The sequence below is a fragment of the Oryctolagus cuniculus genome, chromosome 11 (assembly GCF_051225735.1).
Source record: "Oryctolagus cuniculus isolate XC-2025 breed Fujian yellow rabbit chromosome 11, ASM5122573v1, whole genome shotgun sequence".
NCBI classification, from domain to species: domain Eukaryota; kingdom Metazoa; phylum Chordata; class Mammalia; order Lagomorpha; family Leporidae; genus Oryctolagus; species Oryctolagus cuniculus.
The window spans coordinates 71,814,342-71,831,526 of NC_142877.1; the positions used below are offsets into that span (position 1 = coordinate 71,814,342).

Here is a 17,185-nt window from a genome sequence, read left to right on the forward strand (position 1 = left end):
TTAAGTTTATTCAGGGCAGAAGATGAGTGACATAAGCCTGGGAGACACAGGCCCAGTGACTTTCAAGGAGTCAGTTCTAGTCAGCATTTACCTATGTCACAGTGAGCACACACTGGCTTTACCCAAGAGGTAGGACTCACTAAGTGCTGAGGGACACAGTTCTTACTGGTTGTAGATCACTTCCCTTACAAACCCCTTCAGAGAGGGACCGGCACTGTGGCGCAGCAGGTTACACCCTGGCCTGCAGTGCTGGTATCCTATACAGGTGCCAGTTCAAGTCCTGGTTGTTCCTCTTCTGATTCAGCTCTCTGTTATGGCCTGGGAAAGCAGTAAAAGATGGCCCAAGTCTTTGGCCCCTGCATCCGCGTGGGAGACCCAGAAGAAGCTCCTGGCTCCTGGCTTCAGATCAGTGCATCTCCCACCATTGCAGCCATCTGGGGAGTGAACCAGCAGATGGAAGACCTATCTCTCTATCTCTCTCTCTCTATCTCTCTCTGTAACCCTTTCAAAGAAACAAAATAAATCTTTCCAAAAAATCATGTGTTGTATTTGATTGCCATATTTTTTAGTCTCTTTCATTCTGGGTCATTTCCTAATGATTATTTCTTTCTTTGCTTTTATGACCTAGACATTCTTGAAGACCACAGACCAGTTATACTGCAGAATTTCTCTAAGGTGCTTCTGATATTCTCTTAATTAGAGTAGGTTTTGCAACTTTGGCGGGAATACCACAGAAGTGATTCCCTTCTCATTGCCTTAAGTGGCATGCAGTTTTGATTTGATGATGTTCACTCAGATTACTTGATTTAAATGAGGTTGTAAGTCATGTCCATTGTAAAGTTTCTGGTAAGGGAGGTACTAGGAGACTGTTGCTCATCAAGTTTCCAGCTTCATTTATGAGATCACTGTGGACCCATGGTTTCTGTCTTAGTCAAATTATAATGAGTTATAATTCATTACCACCATTTACTTTGCTGTCCACACTGTGCCCTATTTAGCCAGTGAGCCCCTGCAAGCTGACTTCTGTTTCATTTTGACTTGTCTATAATTTTTTGAGAACTTAGTTTTTTCCTGGCACAAGGTACTCTAAGATTTGCCTTGTTCTTTCCTTGCTCCAGCCCTGGAATAGCCGTTTATTCAAGAAACTCTAATTTATTACAGTGGTTAATAATATTTTAAAAACACGATCTGGACATTAGGGTGTTCCTAGGAGACAGTGTCAGTCGAAAGAGCTAGAGAATATATATATATATATACACACACACACACACACACAACACACCATGTTTTTTAATTTAAACAATGTTTAAAGTTTTGGGGTTTTTTAAAAAGATTTATTTTATTTGATAGGCAGAGTAAACAGAGGGAGGGAGAGACAGATCTTCTATACACTGGTTCACTCCCCAAATAGCTGCAACAGTCAGAGCTGGGGTGATCTGAAGCTAGGAGCCAGGAGCTTCCCTTGGGTCTCCCAAGTGGGTGCAGGGACCCAAGGCTTTGGGCTACTTTGTGCTGTTTTCCCAGGCTCATTAGCAGAGAGCTGGGTAAGAAGTGAAGCAGCTAGAACTCGAATTGGCACCCAAAACGGATGCAGGTGTTGCAGGCAGTGGCAAGACTTATTTACCTGAAAGATTACACAGAGAGAGAAGGGGGCGGGGGCAGGGGCAGGGGCGAGGGCGAGGGAGGTCTTCCATCCTCTGGTTCACTCCCCAATTGGCTTCATGGCCAGAGATGGGCCAATGAGGAGCCTGGCACTTTCTCCAAGTCTCCTGCGTGGGAACAGCGGCCCAAGGACTTGGGCCATCTTCTACTGCTTTCCCAGGCCATAGCAGGGAGCTGGATCAGACATGAGGCTGGGACACAAACTGGCACCCATATGGGTTGCTGGCAATGCAGGTGGTGGCTTTACCCACACTATGCCACAGTGCCAGCCCCATCCTCTTGGGTTTTTAAAGATTTTATTTATTTATTTGAGAGGTAGAGTTACAGACAGAAGGAGGGAGAGACAGAGTAAGAGCTATTCCTTCTGCAGGGTCATTCCCCAAATGGCTGCAACAGAGGAAGGTGAGCCAATCAGAAGCTAGGAGCTTCTTCAAGTCTCCCACATGGCTGCAGAGGCCCAAGCACTTGGGCCATCTTCTACTGCTTTCCCAGGCCAAAACAGAGAACTGGATCAGAAGTGGAGCATCCAGGACATGAACTGGCAACCCATATGGGATGCTGGTACCACAGGCAGCAGCTTAATTTACTATGCCACAGCGCTGGCGCCCTCTTGAGGTTTATTAAAGAACATTTTTGTACTTTTTTTTTTTTTTTTTGTGACAGGCAGAGTGGACAGAGAGAGAGAGTAAGGTCTTCCTTTTCCATAGGTTCACCCCTCAATGGCCGCTGTGGCCCGTGCACCACGCTGATCCGAAGCCAGGAGCCAGGTGGTTCCCCTGGTCTCCCACGCGGGTGCAGGGCCCAAGCACTTGGGCCATCCTCCACTGCACTCCCAGGCCACAGCAGAGAGCTGGACTGGAAGGGGAGCAACCGGGACAGAATCCGAGGCCCGACAGGCACTAGAACTCGGGGTGCCTGCACCGCAGGCAGTGGATTAGCCTGTTGAGCCGCGGCACCGGCCCCATTTTTGTATTTTTATTTCTTTGAAAGACAGAGAAACAGAGGGCAGGCAGACACAGAGACTCAGAAAAGAGATACAGAGAGATCGATCTTCGGTCTGCTGGTTCCTTCCCAAATGCCCATAACAGCCAAGCCTGGGCCAGGCCAAAGGCAGGAGCCTGGATTTCAATCTAGGTCTCCCATATGAGTGTTAGGGACCCAACTCCTTGAGCCATTGCCTGCTGCCTCTAAGGGTGCACATTATCAGGAAGCTGGATGGGAAGCAGAGCTGAAACTCGAATTCAGGCACTCCAATATGGGATATGAGTATGCCAAGTGGTATTTCAACTGCTGTGCCAAATGCTCGCCCCAATTATATTTCCCCTATATCTTTATATTTATATCAAAATTCATTAATTCACACCAATACCTGCAATTCTAATCTTACACCATGCCATGGGGTTTGAATTTCTCCTTTTTCATGTTTTATGCTCGATTGTCTGACAGTGAGAAACATATATCCACCGTGCTTAATAAATAGCCTCAAAATATATCAATCAATCTCTCAACACAGGCACACCATGTAACAGGTGCCTCCACTAAGGCTCTGAAGCCCCTCGGGGGGCTGCTCCTTCTCCCCACTGGATGCTCTCTATCTTGTCACATCTCTGACACACCATGCAGAGCCACTGTCCTGATAGGTAAGAGAGACGTGTTTGGCTCTTGGTCACCTCCTTATTTCAAACACCTAGAGCAGTGATTGGAATGAACATAAGTCGATTGAATAGCCATATTGCTCATGTAGTACATTCCTTCTGTGTTGAGCACTCTGAGATTTTCCTTACTCTTTAACCCACAGGATTCCCACGCAATAGTTTCTGCAATCCAGTTTGAACTGTTTATGTAAGTGTAGTTCATAGATCGGCCATGAGAGGGCAGCAGAGGGCCTTTACGCTGGTGTGTGCTTAGGCTTCAATTCTCGTGCCACTCTGATGCCAATATACTCAGAAAGAATTTGAGTTAATTCAGATCAGTATAGCCCAACTTATACAAGAATGGGTCAGAGTAGAGTACTGAGACTTGGAGAATGACAGTTCATAAACAAAGATGGGGCCTATATGATAGCCCAATAACGGGCTGACTGGAGAAATGGCCAGAGATCAACAAAAGTCGACTGAAGAAGGCAGGCTGGGGCCCGCCTGTGGGCAGTACGTTAAGCCACTACCTGCCACGCCAGCTTCCATATGGGTGCTGGTTCATGCCCCCACTGTTCCACTTCCGATCCAGCTCTGTTGCCAGTGCGCCTGGGAAAACAGTGGAAGATGCACTGCAGCCATGTGGGAGACCTGGAAGAAACTCCTGGCCCCTGGCTGCAGCCTGGCTCAGTCCTGGCTGTTGTGGCCTTAGGGGAGTGAACCAGGAGATGGAAGCTCTCTCTCTCTCTGTCTCTTCTCTCTCTTTGTAACTATGCCCTTCAAATGAATAAATAAATCTTTTTTTAAAATTTGCTGGGATTTCTAAAAATTATCAGTTGTGATTTTCCTCTCTTTTAGCTTACCATGAGGAGTGTTGTAGTTACTTTCATGCCATTATATATTAGGTTTGGGGGCAGCGCTGTGGTGTAGTGGGTTAAGCCACCGGCTGTGGCGTTGGCATGCCATAAGGTGCCGGTTCTAGTCCTGGCTACTCTGCTTCCCATCCAGCTCTCTGCTATGGCCTGGGAAAGCAGTGGAGGATGGCCCAAGTCCTTGGGCCCCTGCACCTGCATGGGAGACCTGAAGGAAGACCCTGGCTCCTGGATTCGGATCAGTCCAGCTCCAGCCACTGCGACCAATTGGGGAGTGAACCAATGGATGGAAGACCTCTCTCTCTCTCTCTCTCTCTCTCTCTCTCTGCCTCTCCTACGCTCTTTGTGTAACTCTGACTTTCAAATAAATGAATAAATCTTTAAAAAATAAATATTAGGTTTATATTACTCCCCCCCCCCCCCGACACACACACATTTTAGGATATTGGTTTCTAAACCTATAGGAGTTAAAGATGAAGCTCTATACCCTCCTCTCCTACCTTCATCATGTAGATCACTCTCTCCAAAGCCCGGCCTTCCACGCGTGGGGTTAAATCAATACTCAGTAGTCATAAATACAGCTCCTTCTGTTGCACAGATCTTGTTTTCCCTGAAGCTAGTACCTGCATGATCCTTGAATCTCTTTGGGTTTCTGTGTATCCGTTCAACTCCCAGACTCTAGGTTGAACATTAAATCTCTTCAGGTTCAGGTGCAGCCGGAGTGCTGTCAAATCCATCCTCTGACACAGAATTTCCCAGACATTTCTGACCAAAAGGAAATCTGGCCGGGGCAGCTGGCTGGCTGCCTGCGCACAGCTGGCATTGCGGGCTCTTTCAGCATCCTCTTGGCATTCACTATGCTCCCCTTACCTTTCGTATCTATTGTGTTTCCTGGGTTTCCCAATGTTCTCCTTCTTGGCTTATTCCCGCATTGTGATGGATCACATCTCTAGCATCTTCCTGAGAAAGGTGACTGAGAGGCACGTTTAGTTTAGATTGCGCATGTCTGAAACTTGGCGGATAGTCGTCCAAGTGTTGACAACTAAGTTGGAAGTAAGTTTCCTTCAGAAAATTGAGGGTAGCACTTCACTGCTTCCTAGACTGCTGCTACTGAGCAATCTGAAGCCGTTCTGATTCCAGAATCTTCATAACTGGCCATGTGGAGGGTCCCCGATGCTCTGCAAAGTTCGCCAGGTGGGTCTGTCTGCATCTTGGCACAGGGTGGACCCTTCCAGTGTGGAAACTCCTATCCTTAAGTTCCGGCAAGCCCTCTGAAACCGTGTATTAATTACGCCCCCCCTCCCACTGTGTTCTCTGAGCGGCCCTCCGGTGTCGGCAGGGCCGCGCTCAGGCGCGTGCGCGGTGTGCCCGGCGTGCGCGCGCCACCCCGGCGCGCCTGCGTTCTGCGTCGCCGCCGCCCCTCCTCCCGCTCTGCCCTCCTCCCGTGCCGGGGCTGAATGGCCTTCAGGGACGGCGTCCGCCTGGAAGGGTTGGCGGCAGCTGCGCGCCTCGAGCCGCTGTGACTCGCCTTCCCTTAGCCGGAAAGCCTCCGCCTGCGCCCGCGCGGGAGGAGCGGGCCCTCTGAGGGCAGCGGCGACCCCGCCGGCCCCAGTCTCTTTCCCTGGCGGCGGCGGCGGCGGCTTCTTCCGGGGGACAATATGTTCAAGAGAATGGCCGAATTTGGGCCTGACTCCGGCGGGAGAGTAAAGGTCAGTGCCGGCCCGCGCCGCCCTGCCGGGGGTGGCGCTCTCTCCCGCGTGTTTCCCCTTCGCGCCTTCTCCCCGGGGATTTGAACCGCGAATTCAAGGCGGAGAGCGAGCCAAAGGCGGAGAGCGAAAAAGCAGTGTCTGTTGGTCCCCAGCTTCGGCGCGTCACCGCCCCCACCCACCCCCACCCCCGCCAGAACACAGACACGACCAGCGGGGACTTGGGGAGCCCCGACGCTGCTGCCCGCCCAGGTCCCCGGTAGGCGGGTGCCCCGCGGAGGCACCCAGGCGTAGGAAGTTCAGGAAATTGGCCGTGGTTCACGAGACGCCAAGGCGGCCGGCAAGAGACGACTGGATGCGTGCGAGGAACAACACTTGTGCCTGCCCGGCATCTAGGAAGCGGTGGACGGCGGCTGCTCCTGATGCTGAGAACCTGTTCCTACCCCCTCCTGGTTCTTAGCGCAGAAAGGAGATTTTTCTCTAAAAAAGAAATCGACCACTTTAAAAAAAAAACTTCTTTACATTTTAAAGACAAGCACAGTCATCTCCCATGTATTGGTTCACTCCCCCCAATACCCGTAAGGGCCAGGCTGGAGCCAAGGACCTGCAACTCCATCCAGGTCTCGCATGTGGGTGGCAGGGACGCAAGTGCTTGAATCATGGCTTGTGCTGCCCCCAGTGTGTGTATTAGCAGGAAGCTGGGTGGGAATCGGAGGAGCTGTGTTGATTCATGCACTTGGCTGTGGGTTCTACAACTCAGCTTAACTGCTGAGCCAAACGCCCACTTGTGCACCAATCTAGTTAGTCTGTAGTTCTTTCTGAGTCCTCCTTGTCATGTTATGTTTTACATTATCTTAATTATAGTGTGTCTAAAATGATTACATTGTGTTTTTTAAAAAGATTTATTTATTTGAAAAGCAGAGTCACAGAGAGGCATAGGCAGAGAGAGGTCTTCCATCCACTGGTTCACCCCCCTGGTGGCCGCATGGGCCGGTGCTGCACTGATCCAAAGCCAGGAGCAAGGAGCCAGGAGCCAGGAGCTTTTTGCATGTCTCCCAGGCGGGTGCAGCAGCCCAAGGACTTGGGCCAACTTGTACTGCTTTCCCAGGCCGTTGCAGAGAGCTGGATCGAAAGTAGAGTAGCCAGGATCTAACCAGCGTCCATATGGAATGCTGGCACTGCAGGCAGCTTTTTAACCTGCTTCGCCACAGCACCGGCCCCTAGATGCTGTATAAAAATAAATTATTTGAGTTTTTTATATTCAGGTTATGACTGGGTATGGTCAGTCTAGGTGGGAAAAGTTTAAGAGTGTAAGTGTGCTTTTGGTTAACTTTTTCATGAAACTTTGCATACACCTTCACTATAAGACTACACTTTATATTAATTGCCGGTGTCACATTGTGTTTTAATATCCACACACGGTGGAAATTCTCTAAAAATCAAAAACTACTGAAATATCCTAGAAGTGGAAAGAGCCAGTTCACTATCTCAGCTTCATAACATAAACATAAGCTCCATAAACATACATTTTGGGGGCCGGTGCTGTGGCGCAGTGGGTTAACACCCTGGCCTGAAGTGCTGACATCCCATATGGGCACCAGTTCGAGTCCCGGCTGCTGGACTTCCCATTCAGCTCTCTGCTGTGGCCTGGGAAAGCAGTGGAGGATGGCCCAAGTCCTTGGGCCCCTGCACTCACGTGGGAGACCCGGAAGAAGCTCCTGGCTCCTGGCTTCGGCCTTCCTGGCTTGCAGCCAACTGGGGAGTGAACCAGCAGATGGAAGACCTCTCTCTCTCTCTCTCTCTCTGCCTCTCCTCTCTCTGTGTAACTCTGACTTTCAAGTAAAATAAATCTTTGAAAAAAAAACATACATTTTGCCCAGCCTTCTGGGGCAGGGTTTGGACTGATAGGAAGCTGCTATCGGACAAAGGGTTAAAACATTAGATTTAGGAGAAAAAGTTAGAGAACTTTCTCTAGATGAAATTGTGTTGGGTTCTAAAAGTTTCTAGGTTTCAGTCCAGAGTGATTTGAGAAGGTAAATTTTACAGTCTGCAAATGCTTTTTCACCAATAATAATGACTAATGACATGAAGCTTCAAAGTTAGGGGATTTATTACTCTTCCTCACTGATTACTGTGGGGAGCAACTGGGAGCAACTCGGACTAGACTAAGTTACTGGAATTAAGACTTATTCTATGCATCTGCTCTCCCACAATATGGCACTGGGAGAGGAGGAAACAGCTTCTACACAGCTGCCTCCAGTTCAACCAACAAGCTGCAGGACCTGCTCCTGATTGGAGGAGAGCAGCGTACTCGGCGTGTGGGTAGCAGAGTTGGGATTGGTGGAAGAGGACTATAAAGGAGGAGAGAGACAACATACACCAGGAACATCCATCTAAAGGGAACACCTGAGCAGCCCCCGAGAGAGCCGGCCGGCGGTGTGCCGCTCCCCCGCGGAAGTGGGGAAAGTGGCAGGGGGAACCGCCCTTCCACGGAGGTGGAAGGGACGGTAGCCAACCCGGGAAGAACCAGCAGCAAACCCGGGGAGGGCCGAGCAGACAAAAGAACAACGCAGGGTCCTGTGTCGTTCCTCCACGAAGACGGGGAGCGACAATTACTATGTGCTCTTTCAGGCATCTTTTTCCCATTTAGATAAATTTCTTCCAGGTAGCCTCTGGGTGAGCGTTCTCTTCACTGAACTGCAAGTTCCTAGCAACACCGTAGCAGCTATGGGGTCTGTTACGCACTCACCACATCAGGGTGCTTGTACTCAGTCAGGCCTTGAACCTGCGTTCCTATCTGCTCGCCATAAAAATGTCAGCAGTAGAATTTACTATGATTATTTAACTTTTTATTCAAACTGCTTGCCTTTTTTTTTTTTTTTTTTTTTTTGACAGGTAGAGTTATAGACAGTGAGAGAAAGAGAGAGAGAAAGGTCTTCCTTCTGTCAGTTTACTCCCCAAATGGCCACCACAGCCGGCGCTGCGCCGATCCGAAGCCAGGAGCCGGGTACTTCCTCTCAGTCTCCCATGTGGGTGGAAGGACCCAAGCACTTGGGCCATCCTCCACTGCCCTCCTGGGCCCCAGCAGAGAGCTGACCTGGAAGAGGGGCAACCGGGACAGAATCCGGTGCCCCAACCAGGACTAAAACCCGGTGTGCCGGTGATGCAAGGCGGAGGATTAGCCTAGTGAGCCGCGGCGCTGGCCCCAATGTTGGATTTCATTGTAAATTATCCAACTACAATTAAGTTTTTCCCTTTTATTCTTTTTCCTTGTGTTTTTCTAATTTTGTTGGTTGTTTTCCACATGGTATAGCTTGCTCTTTCCTACTGTTGAACAATTGGTCTTACATTCACGTGGAACTGTCACTGTTTTCATTTAAAAATGTTAAACCCTCCATCTGACTGTGTCAACACTCAACTTCCTTTATAGTTGTCAAATGTGATGAGAAACAAGCATCTGCATTTCAGAGCTGAGCACAAATGGAGCAGACATGCATCAGCCGGTGCTGACCAGGCTGCATTACACAGCACCACTTTACTGTATTTGCCCTGGCTGAATCTTACTGTAACATTTATTGTGACACCTTTAAATTGATCCAGTTTTCCAAAGCTTCTTCCTTAAGCACTAATATTTTAGAAATTGTGGATTTGAAATTCTAGTTACAATTATGATCTTTCTCATACTGATTAAAGTAAACACAAAGTAATAAAGTGAAAAATGTTCGCCCTTACTCTATCTAAAATCCTCTCACAAACTGCTTTTGATATTTGCCCCATGCTTTGGGAACACTGCCATAGACTAAGGATATTGTCATCAGGGGATGCCAGTCAAAATTGGTGATTTTTATATCAATACCCAGGGCTTTTTGTGTTCCCTTTAACAAAACTGTCAAAATGGTTTATGTAGCAATTTAAATAACATTTTCAAAGTGGAAACGTTGTAATTAATCTGATGTTACTATAAAATAATGGTAACTGTCTGAAATTCATTTAAGAGAAATCCATGTTATAACAACTCTAGATTGTTAGACTGGGATTCTTTAATAAGCTTTCAGTATTTTCAGCCTTTCTATTTAGGTAATGGAAAAGCTTATGAAAAAAACTTAATGGTTTTTAAATTATTTTCTTTTAGGGAGTAACTATTGTTAAACCAATAGTTTATGGTAATGTCGCTCGATATTTTGGAAAGAAAAGAGAAGAAGATGGGCACACACATCAGTGGAGGTATATGTAAAGCCCTATAGAAATGAGGTAGGCACTCATTTTTCCTATAACTTTGTTTTTGAAGCTATAATTTGTTTTGCTTGAAAACAAATTCTGTTTTTGTTTAATTAAAAAGATGTCTATTTTCATCTACTTAAAAGGCAGAGTGACAGGGAGAGCTCTTCCATCCACTGGTTCACTCCCAGGATGTGTACAACAGCTAGGGCTGGGCCAGGCCAAAACTGGGAGCCCAAACACTGGAGCCATCATCTTCCTTCCAGGATACATTAGCAGGAAGCTGGATTGGAAGTAGAGTAGCTGGGACTTAGACACTGATGTTGATTGCAAGCTTAGTAGCAGCTTAAAGTGCTGTACCACAACGCCCGCCCGCCCTCCATTTTTTTCCTGGGAAGGAAATGGTTTATTTTGACTTATAGTTAGGAGATTCACAGTTCAAGAATGGGGACCGCATTGCTCTGGTGTCTTATAGAGGCTGGCAGTGGCAGAGTTGGGTGCAGAGGAATAATCATGTGGTGATGCAAAAAACAAGAACTGTACTATTCTTTTTTTTTTTTTTTAAGATTTATTTATTTATTTGAAAGTGAGAGTTGCAGAGAGAGAGGAAAGGCAGAGAGAGAGAGTCTTCCATCCGGTGGTTCACTCCCCAGATGGCCGCAACAGCCAGAGCTGTGCCGATCTGAAGCCAGGAGACAGGTGCTTCCTACGGGTCTCCCACGCGGGTGCAGGAGTCAAGGATCTGGGCCATGTTCTGCTTTCCTAGGCCACCGCAGAGAGCTGGATGGGAAGAGGAGCAGCCGAGACTAGAACCAGTGCCCATATGGGATGCTGGTGCTTCAGGCCAGGGTGTTAACCCACTGGGCCACAGTGCTGGCCCCTGTACTACTCTTTTAAAGTAATTTGCTGAGTATAAAATAGGCCCTTTGTAAAAATTTTGCCAAATAAGTTTGAAAGAATAAACTAAGAACTGTCATTATCGTATAATTATTAGTAGAAATCAATTTCCAAGAAATGTTTTCTAATTAAAATCAGGAAACAAGAACTAGTGTGCTATAAATAGACACATAGGTATACCTTCCAAACATCACATCTCAAGTTAACATAGTATTGAATCAAATGTTTCAGGAATAGCAGCTGATACTTCAAGTGAGAATGCCAGACATCACACCTGAAAGTAGCAGGATTGAACCAGATATTTCAGGACTGGCAGCTCATACTTAAAATGACAGTATGGTTATAAGACCATCAGGGAATGTGAAAGATATGCTCTATGAGTTTAATCTGGTTGCTGTTAATTTTGTTTTGCTGCTAAATCTTCAGTGCCTGGAACATAGCCAGTAAGCAGTAGGTATTCAACAGGTAGTTATTGAATGAAGAGCTCCTCTATTTAAAACCTCTCAAAGGGGCAGGCATTTGGCGCAGCACTTAAGGTGTCGTTTGGGACATCTGTATCCTGCATCACAGTGCCTGGGTTCAGATCCTCCCTGTGTTTCCTGCGAGTGCATCAGGTGATGGCTAAGTAGCTAAGTTATTGCTGCCCACATGAAAGACCCAGGTGGAGTTTCGAGTTCCTGGCTTTTGTCTGGTGCAGCTCAGAGCCAGCTGTGAAAGGCTTTTGGGGAGTGAAACAGCAGCTGGAAGAGACCCCCACCACAAGTAAATAAAAAATAAAACCTTCAAATTCCACACAAACACTTGTGCATGAGTGTTTATATCAGTATTATTCATAATAGCCAAAAATGGGGGAAAAAATCTCAAGCAATGACTGGATAAATAAAATGTGGCAGAATATTATTAGGCTATAAAAAGAAAGAGTGATACATGGTAGCACATGGATGAAACTTGGAAACATTTTGCTACATGAAAGAAACCAGACAAAAAGTAGACATAGTATATAATTTCATTCATTTGAAATATCCAGAATAGGTAAATCTATAGACATGGAAAATAAACTGGTGGTTGCCAATAGATGGGAGGTTGAGAGCGTCAAGATTGAATGTTCATAGGTATGGAGTTTCTTCTGGTGTGATAAACTTGTTCCAAAATTGATTGTGGTGGAGCCGGTGCTGTGGTGTAGCGAATAAAGCTGCTGCCTACAGTGCCTGCCATGTTCTTTCCCTCTCCTACCTCACAGCTTTTTCGCTTACCTGTGCCTCATCATTTCTTCCTACTCTACATTCTATTAATATTAAATTACTCTCAAATTAACTAGTCTCAAAGGGACTCTTAAACTCCTTAACGCATTCCTCCCCAAACACACTATCTGTTTTTATCCCCAAATGGCTGTAGTGGCCGGAGCTAAGCCAAAGAAACCAGGAGCCAGGAGCTTCCTCTGGGTCTCCCACGTGGGTACAGGGGCCCAAGCACTTGGGCCATCTTCTGCTGCTTTCCTAGGTGCATTAGCAGAGAGCTGGATCAGAAGTGAAACAGCGGGACCAGGTACCAATATGGGATGCTGGCATTGCAGGTGGTGGCTGTACCTGCTACGCCATAGTGCTGGCCACTGGAATTCCTTTTTAACCACCATATCGGGTCCCAACTACGGACCTTGTCCCTGTAGTCCTCTTCATACTACATTGGGGGTCAGCACTCTGGCATAGAAGGTTAAGCCTCTGCCTGCAGAGCTGGCATCCATATGGGTGCTGGTTCAGGTCTCAACTACTCCACTTTTGATCCAGCTCCCTGCTTAGATGCCTGGGACAGAAGTAGATGGTTCAAGTGCTTGGACCCCTACACCAACATGGGAAACATAGAAGAAGCTCCTGGCTTTGGCTTGGCCCAGCCCTGGCCATTGCAACCATTTGGAGAGTGAACCAGTGGATGGGAGATCTTTCTCTCTCATTCCTTCTCTCCATTTCTTTGCCTTTCAAATAAATAAATAAATCGTAAAAAAAAAAAAAAAAACCAAAAAACACATATTAGACAGTGTCCCCTACTCCACAGTAAGTGCCTTGTACCTGAGGGCAAGACTCTACAATTACCATTGTTTACTTAGCTGGTATAGCAGTATTGGTGGTCACTTAAATATTTGTAAAAGAAATGAAGTATTCCCAAAAATAGTCTTCAAAGATGCATGTGAAAATCTACCTCAGAATAAATCATTATGATACAAGATTTTTTTTTAAAAGATATTTTATTTATTTGAAAGGCAGAGCCACAAAGAAGGAGAGAGAGGAAGAAACAGAGAGGTCTTACATCTGCTGGTTCACTCCCCAAATGACCACAACTGCCAGGGCTGGGCCATGCCAAAGCCAGGAGCTTCATGTGGGTCTCCCATGTGGGTGCAGGGCCCGACCACTTGGGCCATCCTCCACTGCTATCCCAGGTGCATTATCAGGGAGCTGGATTGGCAGTGGAGCAGCCAGGACTCGAACTGGCACACACATGGGATACTGCCACTGCAGGCAAAGGCTTAGCCTTCTATGCCATAGCGCTGGCCCCTACAAGCAAGATATTGAGACATCATTACAGTATAAAGCCAATTTTATTTTTTAAAAACTAAATATAGATAACAGCATATACATTTCTTTTTTTTTTAAAGATTTTTTAAACAATGTATTTGAAAGGCTGAGAGAGATCGATCTTCCATCTGCTGGTTCACTGCCCAGATGGCCACAGTGTCCTGTGCTGGGCCAGGCCGAAGCCAGCAGCCAGGGTATCTTCTTCTGGGTCTCCCAAATGGGTGCAGTGATCCAAGTACTTGGCCATCTGTTGCTGCTTTCTCAGGCGCATTAGCAGGCAGCTGGATCGGAAGTGCAGCAGCCAGGACTCGAACCAGCGCCCACATGGGATGCTGGCACCGCAGACGGAAGCTTAACATTCTAGGTCCCAGCAGTGGCCCCGGCACATAAATTCTTAAAATCAAATAAAAGGTTAATAAATATTACTGTGGTGGGGCCAGCGCTGTGGCACAGCGGGTTAACACCCTGGCCTGAAGCACCGGCATCCCATATGGGCGCTGGTTCAAGATCTGGCTGCTCCACTTCTGATCCAGCTCTCTGCTATGGCCTGGGAAAGCAGTAGGAGATGACCCAAGTCCTTGGGCCCCTCACCCACATGGGAGGCCCGGAAGAAGCTCCTGGCATCGGATCAGCTCAGCTGCGGCCGTTGTGGCCAATTGGGGAGTAAACCAGCAGATGGAAGACCTCTCTCTGTCTCTGTCTCTCTCTCTCTCTCTGCCTCTCCTCTCTCTGTGTATCTCTGACTTTCAAATGAATAAATAAGTAAATCTTTAAAAATAAAGAAATAAATATTACTGTTGATTGTGACTTATTCTGTCTTTCATTTTATTTTTCTAGAATACATTATGTTATCAAAAGCTACTTCATCAGAAGCCTCTTGTTTGCTAGAACTAATGGTTATGCTTCTGTGCTTCGAGATATAATTAATGAATGTCAGATTTTATATTCATTTTAGATTGTTTTAGATTTTTTGTTCTCTTTTAATATTTATATGTTTGAAAGCCAGAGTTACAGAGAAGCAGAGGCAGAGAGACAAAGAGAGAGAGAGAGACCTTCCATCCACTGGTTCACTCCCCAAATGGCTGTATTGGCTGGAGCAGGGCTGATCCGAAGCTAGGAGCTTCTCCCAGGTCTCCCACACAGATGCAGAGGCCCATGCACTTAGGCCATCTTCCACTGCCTTCTCAGGCCATGGCAAAGAGCCGGATCAGAAATGGAGCAGCCGGGTTTAGAACTGTGCTCATATGGGATGCTGGCACTCTAGGCGGTAGCTTTACCTGCTACGCCACAGCACTGGCCCTAGATTTTTTGTTTTTAGCATTATTATAGTGTTTGTTTCTTGGTGATTATAGATATGCCTTGATTTATATGATTTTTTTTTTAAAATACTAGAAATGTACTGTTAGTGGAAAAATCAAAATTGATTTACAGTATTGTTTATTGTGGTATCTAAAAGCAGAATATTCAAAACAAGTGGATTAGGAACATAATTTGTTTTGTTTTTTTTTAAGATTTATTTATTTTTAACTTGAGAGAGTTACACAGAGAGAGGAGAGGCACAGAGAGAGTGAGAGAGGTCTTCCATCCATTGGTTCATTCCCCAATTGGCCACAACAGCTGTAATGATCTAAAGGCAGGGATCAAGAGCTTCTTCGGGTCTCCCACACGAGTGCAGGGGCCAAAGGACTTGGGCCATCTTCTACTGCTATCCCAGAGGCCATAGCAGAGAGCTGGATTGGAATTGGAGCAGCCGGGACTAGAACCGGTGGCCATATGGGATGCCGGCGCTTCAGGCCAGGGTGTTAACCCGCTGTGTCATAGCATTAGCCCCCATAATTTAGTTCTATTTACTATAAATTATGAGGGAATTCACAACAGGCTTCTTTTTTTAAAAAAGTTGCCTCTGATATAATTTTTTGTTAATATTGATAAATTTGAAAGGCAGAATTACAGAGAGGGTATAATTTGTATTTTTTTAAAGATTTATTTATTTATTTATTTGAATGACAGAATGACAGAGTTACAGAGAGAGGAGGAGAGACAGAGATCACCCATCCATTCATTATTTCACTCCCCACGTGTCCACAACAGCCAAGGCTGGATGAGGCTGGAGCCAGAAGCCAGGAACTTCTGGGTTTTCTTCATGGGTGCAGGGGCCCAAGCACTTGGACCATTTTTTGCTGCTTTCCCAGACACATTAGCAGGGGCCTGGATTAGAAGTGGAGCAGCCAGGACTTGAACTAGTGCCCATATGGGATGCTAGAGTTATAGGTGGAAGCTTTGCCCTCTAAGCCACAATGCTGGCCCGCATAATTTGTGCTTTTAAAAAAATGGGGTTGCATGGGGCTGGTGTTGTGGTCAGTGGGTTAAGCCACAGTTTGTATTGTTGTCATCCTATATTGGAGTGCCAGTTTCACATCCTGGCCTCTGCCTCTGATTCAGCTTTCTACTAAAGAGCCTGGGAAGTGAGCAGGAGGTAGCTCAAGTGTTTCACCCCTGGCACCCATGTGAGAGACCTAGCATGTGTGTCACCTAACATGACAGTGAAGCACTAGGTAACTCTCGGGTTAGTCTGAGGGGATCTGCACAGGTTCCGTTTACAATCTTGGCTCCACAGATTAGGTCTACTGGTATCACGGGTTTTGGAAAGATGTGGCAGCAGATTTTTTCTTAATCCCAAATGAGTATTATGTTACTATGCGGCTGGTAGGCACATGACTATTGTCAGCTGTTAGTGTGTTTTGCAGTGTTGGGAAGCTTGCTGTCCATGGTTTCAGTGGGAGCCACTGAGGTCACCCTCATGCAAGGGCATGTTCTTGACCTATAAAGTCTAATTGTTGTGAGGAACTCAGTCCCCAGCTGGGCTTGCTACAAGTTTTTGCTCCACGTGAGAAAAAAATTCAGGGAGCAGGGCCTAGCATTGTGGTACAGTGGGTTAAGCCACTGCCTGCAACACCAGCTTCCCATATGAAGTGACCCGAGTTCCATCTGCTCCACTTCTGATCCAGTTCCCTGCTAATGCACCAGGCAAACAGTGGAAGATGGCCCAGGTCCTAGGGCCCCTGCTACTCAAGTGGAAGTGGAAGCTCCTGGCTCCTGGTTTTGACTTGGCCCAGCCCTGGCCATTGTAGTCTTTTGGGGAGTGAACCAGTGGATGGACGATCTCTCTCTGCCACTTTCTTTCTCTCTCTCTCTCTGTCTCTGTAACTTTGTCTTTGAAATAAATAAAGAAATCTTTTAAAAAAAGAAAGAAAGAAAGAAATGGAAGAGGAGATGCAGTGGTATAGAAGAGAGCAGGATTTATTGAAAGAGATAGCACATGCTCAGATGTGAGTCCGGGCAACCTCTTTTAGGAGGAGGGAAGGGCTGCTGCCCCCATCAGCAGGTCATCCTTTTATAGGCTAGGGGATGATGCCCAGAGCAGGTCAATATTCAAAGGTGGTGGAGTTTGGGCGGGACTTGAGCACCACTAGCTTTGATGTCGCTTTATTGGGGATCTCAGAAGCATCATGGTGTCTCCATGCAGGACTGGAGCACACTGTGCTCCTCTCTAGGAAGGCGTCTTGACAGCTTATGCACCATAGGAAGCAAGTTGATCTCCTTGTTCTTTAGTTTTTGAAATAGCCAAT

The 17,185-nt window shown here is 46.8% G+C and overlaps 1 protein-coding gene across 1 annotated transcript in view; it reads right to left on the reverse strand.

Annotated features, from left to right (window-relative positions):
- LOC138844492 (uncharacterized) overlaps window positions 1–6,266 on the reverse strand; it is a 29,821-nt gene extending 23,555 nt beyond the window's left edge. The window contains exons 1-2 of the mRNA XM_070053186.2: window positions 6,197–6,266; window positions 4,669–5,942 (exon numbers count right to left, since the gene is read on the reverse strand). Of these exons, the coding sequence (XP_069909287.2) occupies window positions 5,314–5,942; window positions 6,197–6,266 (699 nt within the window). The 3' untranslated portion in view covers window positions 4,669–5,313. The remainder of the gene's footprint in view (window positions 1–4,668; window positions 5,943–6,196) is intronic.
- Between the last annotated feature and the right edge of the window lie 10,919 nt (window positions 6,267–17,185).